The sequence below is a fragment of the Andrena cerasifolii genome, chromosome 4 (genome assembly GCF_050908995.1).
Source record: "Andrena cerasifolii isolate SP2316 chromosome 4, iyAndCera1_principal, whole genome shotgun sequence".
Classification (NCBI taxonomy): Eukaryota; Metazoa; Arthropoda; class Insecta; order Hymenoptera; family Andrenidae; genus Andrena; species Andrena cerasifolii.
The window spans coordinates 5,504,204-5,512,901 of NC_135121.1; the positions used below are offsets into that span (position 1 = coordinate 5,504,204).

The window sequence follows — 8,698 nt, forward strand, 5'->3', positions numbered from 1 at the left end:
TCGAGAAGTGTTCTCGAAGATTCATACTATGAGAATATATAAAAGAAACTTGATATTTTAAAATTTGTATTGTAGGCTAACTCCTTTAATCTTATCCAAATCATTTGTCATTCTCGTCTTTCTATCCGCTTAGCATTGAAGAGGGATGGGGTGTTTTAACACTGTAAACAAGCAAAGACCTACAGAAAAAGGTACTCTAACCGCTGTGGATACCCTTTCGAGACTGTTATACAGGGTGTCCCAATATTGGTGATACAACCGAGGAGGGGGTGATACTACATGACAAATAAGTTGAAAATATAGAACAAAAAATTTTCATTTGAGGTTTTGTGTACAATTAAAGCGATTTTGAATATTCTTCGGTTACATGTGCACTTAACACGTACACTTAACATGTCAACAAATGGCATTTATATTACACGTAATTTTGTATTCCTTATCATTATTATGCGCTATTATCTATCGCTGCTTAGAGTGGGTTTATAAATGAATATAAAACATAAAACCTAAAAAAATGAAGCTCCAAATGGAAAAAATTCATTTTATTTTTTCGACTTATTTTTTAAGTTGAATTACCCCCTCCTCGGCTGTACCACCAATACTGGGACACTCAGTACAGATAATTACAACAGCATGTAATTTTAATTTTATATAACTATTTTTATTTGGTAACTAAATAAATTACAGTACATTCATAATGATACAAACATTACTTAGGTTTATTAGTTGCAAGTTCTTTAACCCGTTTAAGTATTTCTTCGGATTTTAAATTTTGTAGAGCAACGCAATGCTCTACGCCATACTCTGAAACGTAATGTTATTTCTAAGTAAATAAATAATTCAGAACTAATACTTCCATATTTTTAATATTATAGAAATCTATCATCATTAAATTAACATTATTACAATAATGTGTATTAGCTTTATAAGATACAGTCCTGAACCGATAATTGTTAATTTCGATCAAAATTTCAAATGAATTCTTACAAAAATATGTGAAATATTTTTTATCTGCCAATGTCCATATTGAGCAGGAAAAAATAGTCCCCAAAGTTAGATCGTAAAATCTATTCGGTTCAATATGTTAATAACTGTTAGATATAGAAAGGAAATTTAAATACCAAACTTGTGTTTGCAAACACCAAATTCAATGATGTAAGCACCTTTCAGCAAAGTTTAGCTGCTTAAATAATATATTAAAATCTGTATACTGCTGCTCACTTTCCTTGTAAATAGTTTACACTTATTTAGAGTTAGGAGCGATGGGGCCGCAGTGAATGGAGGGGGAAACACCTACAGGAGTGGTGGTTATGTGTGCATGAACTGCGCCTGCGTCAGTCACGTACACATTACTAACGCTCCTGTAGGTGTTTCCCCCTCCATCACTGCGGCCCCATCGCTCCTAACTTTGCCCTTATTCGTGTAGTATTCTTTGAAAAATACTGGTCACATATAGGTAGTTTGTAGAAATTATAATATTTTACTAGATTTTCGATTAAATTATGCTGTATATCATTAGTAATTTCTTGAATGCGCAAAATAACACCCTAAATATACAATCCTGAGATATGGCACAAATTCTGCTTTACCGATTCATAGGTATAAGACTATATTTTAAAACTTCATTAATTAGGCATATTCTTAAATACTTTAAAACTTAAAAGTAAATGTTATCGGCACACCGGTTCGGTCTATTTTTTCAGTCTATTATGTAAAAACATTTCATTGAACCCAATATAAAACAGAGACAGATAAAAATTATAAAATATATATTTGAATATGAAAATCCTTTATTTGAAATTGTTGAATAATTCAAATGACTTTTATTTTAATCCCCTACTTACGTAAGGTTTTTTGCCTGTAAATCAATTAAAGATAACTTCTACTTTAACCCTTTTGTACATGTTATGGCGGCTGCCTGTACTATCGACCAATTATATTTCCAGTATCAATTTGTCATTCAAAAACACGCATTTTATTATTTGAACTGTTTTCCCATACCTAATACTTTCCAAAATATTACACCGAATAGGTTCTTCGATCTAACTTTAGAAGCTTCAACGTTTTAAGTATGTTAACATTAAGGTGAATGTCCCAATTTCTACTCATGTCCCCATTTCGTATTTTTCTTATTATTATAAGCATTACGTTTGTACTATAGTTACAACAAAATAATTCTAAATTATTTGAACATTTACGCAAGTGTTGCATGAGCTTCGGGCTAATCAAAGTGCAGCATACGCAACGAAAAACTTTTATAATGAGAGACTCATAATTTTTCGTCCGTGTTCTACCTGGTTGTGCTAAGGAACAGTGTCACTATTGGTATTCGATAATTGGGCAGAAAATAGTTTTTCCAGTAAAAGTTCTTTAAATTAATTACTGTGCAAATTTTGATCACAAATTTTTTACACCTTCTTTATGGCGAGTAACCTCTGAAATGCACAGAAATTCGGACATTCACCTTGTAACGAAAAATGCATATCCAATATTTTGGTAAAACTACTTTATAGTGTCACTTCGGCACTGTCTTTTGTTAGTATAATGAATAGTTATATAAAATACATTAAATTACTATGACACTTACCATACCGTGCATATAGAAAAGGTTCGATTAAAGAACATTCTCTAATTAAAACTGGAAATTCAGGGTTACTTTTTTTAAGAGGTACATAGTGTTGTTCGATAAAATCTCTGGAAAAGTATAAATAGGTTAGGATTTAATAGTTGGTGATTCCCAATAATTGTTATCTTATTGTGATGCTAATGTTTATGTAATGGATATTATTATTACCTAGCACCTTGGCTAGATTTCGATGTTTGACATAAAAGAATTCGTAGTTCTTTCAAGTGAGATCCCAACTTGACCGCAGCCATCTTTAAATGTTATCAAGCGCAGGGTGGCGAGGAAATAGGGATGACGATTTAAAGTCGATCTTTCGAAGATCGATCTTTCGTGTCACGATTTTCGATTTTTTAAATCGATTCTCACGACAGGGATCGAATCGAAAATCATATCGCAACCAAAGAGATCGTGGATTGAATTTCACATGCGGTGATATTGTTGCGACTCCCGCCTACCGGCGTGTAGCGTAAACTGTAGACGCGCGAAGCTTGAATCAGACCATACAAATATAAAAGGAAAGGGAAGCAAAAGTGATGTTAGCACAAGTCCGAGGAGTTTGAAAATAGTTACAGATTCTTTTAATAAATATACTTCATGATTATAAATTAATCAATACTTATACCTATCGCCTTATACCGTTCGCCCTTTGGTATCTGCCTCCAACTTCTTCGCGTGACAATAGTAAAGAATTTGAATAAATAAACCAAAACTTGTTTCTTTCCTTATTTATTTATGTGAGCTTTGTGTATGGCTTCTTTAAGTATAAATGCACGGTAATAGAGACAGGGCACGATCATAGGGACACGTACCCTAATTAGTTATGAGTGGTATTATAATTAATTATAATACCTAGATTTCGTAACTTAAGGTATATTAACACTACATGTATTTTTGAACAATTACAGAATACATGCGAGTTACAGGGGTGTATTATCCCTAGGGTATCGCAAAATTTAAATATAGTACTTAATTATAAAAAAAAGGTTAAGTCAGTTGAGTCAGCGCATTCTACTGAACAGGATAGAACGTGAGAAGAAGACGTCTCCTAGGCGGGTTAAAGACGGCACTTCTTGTGGAAAACCTTTTATTTGGCAACTCGACACCTATGTTCAAGGATCCATTCCTTCTCCACCTCAGGCTCCATACTCAACCAACCTACAAAAAGCCGCTCTTTCGTGAGTTACAGCGGCACCTCTGAGTTACTTCCTCTTTTCTCCATCGCTTCTCCTAACCCCATCCGCTTACCGCGAGACCTGTGGTCGTTGAGTTCAAGGCACGGCCTATTCGCAAACGTTGCTAGGGTTTTTTTCCCTGACACACGCGTTGAGTTTAGTTACCATTCGTGTGCATCTTTTGAATAAAAGTATTCTGTGTGAATTCGCCGATTTTTAAATAATTTCACTACTTCAACCCAGCTGAGTTTGAATAATACATTTCTGTGTTTTGTTACTAATTGATGATTATTTATTTTTAATTAAGATATCGATAAGTATTATATTTGTTTATTATTTGGATAAAGTACAATATATTCATTTTATGTTTTGTATTTATTTTGCAGCGCTACTATAATAAGCTAATAAATATGTAAAGAATTTATTTATTATATTTTTAAAGTACACAGTGTTCTTAAGAAACGAATAATTGAGGCAGTGTATGCGTAACATACAGTGAATAAAAATAAATACAACTTTTATATAGGATATTTTATAACACAATTAAATTACATAATAAATATTGCATGTGTTAAATATGTCTTACAACTCCACATTATAAAAATACAAGTAATTTTCGTTAATTTCATCTTATGTTGAGCAAGCTTTATTACAATATTTGTTTATTTTATACGTACATGATAGTTTATAGTACATACTTATTGTATTTTGAAAAACAATATTTGTTTATTTTATACGTACATGATAGTGTATAGTACATACTTATTGTATTTTGAAAAACAAATACTTTTGTAGGATCTTGAATTTCTAAAATTTTGTATAACATTTTGAAATATCCTTAATTATTTCTTAAAAAATGTGAACAGTTTATAATAAACAACACATATGTTGAGAAAATATACTATTATATTAGTCTTTAACATACTTTTACTGTAGTCTATACCAGTGTTTCCCAATATTTTTTGAGTCGCGACCCCCTTTATAATATTCAAATAACCTGCCCCCCCCCCCATAAGGTAAGGTAAATTTAATAAGGTAAAGAAAACACATTAAAAATAGGTATTTCAGATTATAATTCTAACTTAATAATATTAAAAAAAAACGTGGCGACTCCCCAAAAAACATTTCGCGACCCACCGGTTGGGAACCACTGGTGTATACATATTTTTTTCATATTTAATCCATCATTTTGTACTAATATGAGAACGATCAAATGTTTAATTACAGCTACATTATGAGACATTCTACACCTTCCTACAACTAAAATCATATGTGAATTTTTAACAATTTTCATTCTAAATAATGTAATTCATAACTTAATGCAGTACTATACTTAAGTACCTCAATAAAAGTAGATTTTATGTTACATTAACATTTTGTAAACATTGAACAAATCATAAATCTGCTATTTAAGAGCGGGCATTCATGTAAAAATCAACCATTAGAAATTTTTAGTACGATTACGTGTAGTAATAAGGGTATCATTTTTTACGATCCGATTATCTTTCCAAAACATATTTTTAAAATAACAGTTTTACCAAAATTGATTTTTACCACGTTTAATTCAGTGTCAATATACCATACCTACACATTTTAAATATTTTAACCACAAAAAATGATTAGCAGTTGATTTTCTTATGAATGACCTTCCTTGCGGGGTTAATTACATCTACCCAGAGGCGGGAAAAATCGATATTTTTATTTTTACATATTTGAAAATTGACAAGTTTCAGAAATATTGTACTCGGTTAGGATTTCAGGTGGAAAAAGTGTTGTAAATTTTTTGTAGTTTATTATTATTATCATTATTATTAAGCGTCTTTATTGTACACAGATACAAAATATGGATTAAAGAAAGAGAAAGTAAAAAAATAGTACAAAGGCGGTTCAGATGTAAAACTGTTTTGCAACCTAACCTTAATTTTCTCTTTCTCATTGAATTTGTAGAAAGCAAGAGGCTGGTTTACTGGGATCTAATAATAACCGAAATCAATCAACCACCTGTATATACGAAAGTAGTTAAGTTGAAGAATATAATGAATGTCGCTGCGTAGTACGCATTCAGCTCCCCAGTCAGCCAAATCTGTTGAGCAGAGATGGCGACAGAACCGGTGTCATCTGAGTCCGCATTAAGCTATGGTTTTGTGGGCTGAGCCTGCTGCCAAGTATTTCATATTCAAACAGCTGATGCGGATCAGTGATCCCTGGCACGCACACGCAAGATCCACACACAGAGTAGAGCCGACCACGCTGGTTCAAACCCTGAAAATGGGTTAGTGCCGCTAACAATGCAGCTGGTTCTACTGTTCTGTGAACCTAGGGATGCCAGAAATAGGGACAACAGGGACGGGTTATGACGTGTCGCGTCCCTACTTCTGGCAACCCTGTGTGAACCTGTATCTACGTGCGCCTCCTATGTGTGCCTGGGAGCGTGCGCTGCCGCGCGCTCAATTGACTCGGCTTTAAGTTTCGCAGTTGCGTGGCCCGGAAGTTGTACCGCTTATATGCAATCCTTAATATCTCGAGAACGAAGCCTCGAATATTTGATTGTATAGGTCCTGATTTAAGTTTAAAAATCAGAAATGCAATGCAGACAAACTCGAACGTTAGGAATACTACACAAACACCAAAAGGAATTGAATATTCTAGCAAAGATTTAAAGATACTAAAATTTAAAAGAAGAAAAAACAATAATACATCGCCTACTGACACATTGAATGATGAAGAAATTTAAATAATTAAAAGAACATTGATTAATTTCTTAATAGCGTGTAACATAGATTTTAAGTGCGTGGAATCAAATTATTTTGAAGATTTTATTAAGTTCCTTAATCCAGCATCTACTTTTCCAAAATCTTCAGATTTCACACTGGAAGCGCTGGAACCTCTGAGTGGTGAGGAGTTCCACGCAGAACAACTGAACTCGGTATGTCGCCATATTAAACAATGGTCGGAGGAGAGTGTTTCAAGAACTGAAGATCTACATCCAGGAGATATTCCCAGTATCGCTAGAAGTACGAGAGAAGGACGGGAGGAGTGCACCAGATAGGGCGCCTACAAGGTGCCAGCAGAGAAGAGCGGAGTATGCCCGAACACAGCGCACCTGGCGGAGGAATCCTTGTGATTGCTTGAGAACAATTTTGAAGGACCAGGTAGCCGCCAATACGCCCAACAAAGGGGCAATGGTCCCCTTTTGGTAATAACGACTGAATGCAATAAAACACCAGGCATTGGTGTGAGGCGACAAGTAATGTGTGGAGCCCAATTGGGTGGAACGAGGTTAAGAAGGCTTTCCCGGAAATGACCACCGCACCGGATTCAGATGGAGTGACGGCGAGACAGCTTCATGCGGTCCCACTGCAGGTTCTCACCCGGATCTTCAATATCATGTTGATCTGTGGTAAACTGCCTGAACGGCTCCTAAGATCAAGAACAACCCTGATCCCTAAAAAGAAGGACGCCATGCAGCCCGGAGACTTCCGACTAATTACGGTCTCATCAGTTATTACAAGAACGATCCACAAGCTCTTGGCCAGGCGCCTCATGGAGCATGTCGTATTGGACCAGCGGCAGAAGGCATTCGTTCCAGTGGATGGGTACGCGGAGAAGACTTGTAAAAAATCCACAAAATGTACACATTTTCCGAGGGTTCATACGGGTATACATACTCCCTTAACGAACTGATGTGTGCAGGACAAAACAAACACCAAAGACCGATATCACGAAACATCGCTCTGGAAGAAGAAGAGACAGAAGCAATACGAACGTACATAACCAACCTACGTACCGAATTTGGTCGCCAACTGATCCAAAAACCCTCCAAGCAGCCCAAACCAAGGCCGCCGATATGGAACTTTGGACTCGTGATACCAGCCGAGCACCCGAACGACGAACATTCACACATGGGAAACGACCATTTACGAAGCCTCTCCCGTCTCGCACTACGTCAGGTGTTGCCGATCAACACCCTAGTGCACCACGAAATCCATCTTACAATGATACCAATATCATTTCTCGGCAATGGCTGTCCAACCGATCCGTGAACGTGAGATGGGCTAGCTATGGCGCTGTATTAGAGATTCATTACTCGGTTGAATAGAATACCTCAATACATGCACAGCAGATATAGATGAGGAATAAGAGGAGGGGTAGACGGTGGGGATGGTGCTATGCACCTTTATTTAAGCCAGCCCCCGCACGCTATTGCATCAATCGCTCAGCAGTCGCAACAACTTCGGTGAAAATAGTATGGCTACATGCAAGGAGAATAGATTTAACAGATAGGAATAGATTTAATAGATAATCAATATCCAGACAAATCATCTGGAAGTATCCAGAAAGCAAAGGTAATTATGGAATTGAATAATCTCCAATTATCTACGTCGCGGAAATCGAGATTCACATTATCTGCAAGACAGAAAAGTAGGGTTATGCGCGAAGTGCGAATGTTTAGCGTCTTGTTTCGTAAATAATAATTTAACACATGTTTTCTTATAAATGTTAATGTTCCCAGGAGCATGTATGATCGCCTAGACTGTGTACTGTGTGGAGATGGAGCTGAAGTAAATATCGCATGTATTCTGTTTATTCATACGTTACGTTTAATTTTATGCTAATATTGTATTTGTTTTCAGCGCTAACACAACGCGGAACATGATGATTCTACACAAAAAAGAAGTCGAAAATACTGAATGAAATTTCCTGATATCGCCCCTACTAGGTACCAGTGGTTACGGGACGTGGATTTGTAAATGTAAATGTTGAAAGTCCCTCTTTGGATTTATATGCGCTTATATTATTTTGTAACAATTGTAATCACTGATCCTGTATATTATTAAAGAAAGAATAAATACTTTTTGAAATAAGTAGAATTAATTATTTAATAAGCTGTAGAATCTGC

At 35.4% G+C, this 8,698-nt stretch overlaps 1 protein-coding gene across 1 annotated transcript; it reads right to left on the bottom strand.

The window, feature by feature from the left end:
* Nucleotides 1-639: 639 nt before the first annotated feature.
* Nd-b8 (NADH dehydrogenase (ubiquinone) B8 subunit) lies at nucleotides 640-2,942 on the bottom strand. Its single transcript, XM_076811575.1, has 3 exons — nucleotides 2,795-2,942; nucleotides 2,588-2,694; nucleotides 640-804 (listed from the first exon to the last, which is right to left on the bottom strand). Exons 1-3 carry the CDS (start codon nucleotides 2,875-2,877, stop codon nucleotides 710-712), a joined length of 285 nt encoding a protein of 94 aa, XP_076667690.1. The 5' UTR covers nucleotides 2,878-2,942; the 3' UTR covers nucleotides 640-709.
* Between the last annotated feature and the right edge of the window lie 5,756 nt (nucleotides 2,943-8,698).

Excerpts from the sequence above, each read along its gene's own strand:
- Nd-b8 (XM_076811575.1), bottom strand. The coding sequence starts at position 2,877 with ATGGCTGCGGTCAAGTTGGGATCTCACTTGAAAGAACTACGAATTCTT. Across the intron at positions 2,695-2,794 it reads AAATCTAGCCAAGGTGCTAG|AGATTTTATCGAACAACACT; the intron begins GTAATAATAATA and ends ATACTTTTCCAG. Across the intron at positions 805-2,587 it reads TTTTCTATATGCACGGTATG|AGTATGGCGTAGAGCATTGC; the intron begins GTAAGTGTCATA and ends ATTACGTTTCAG.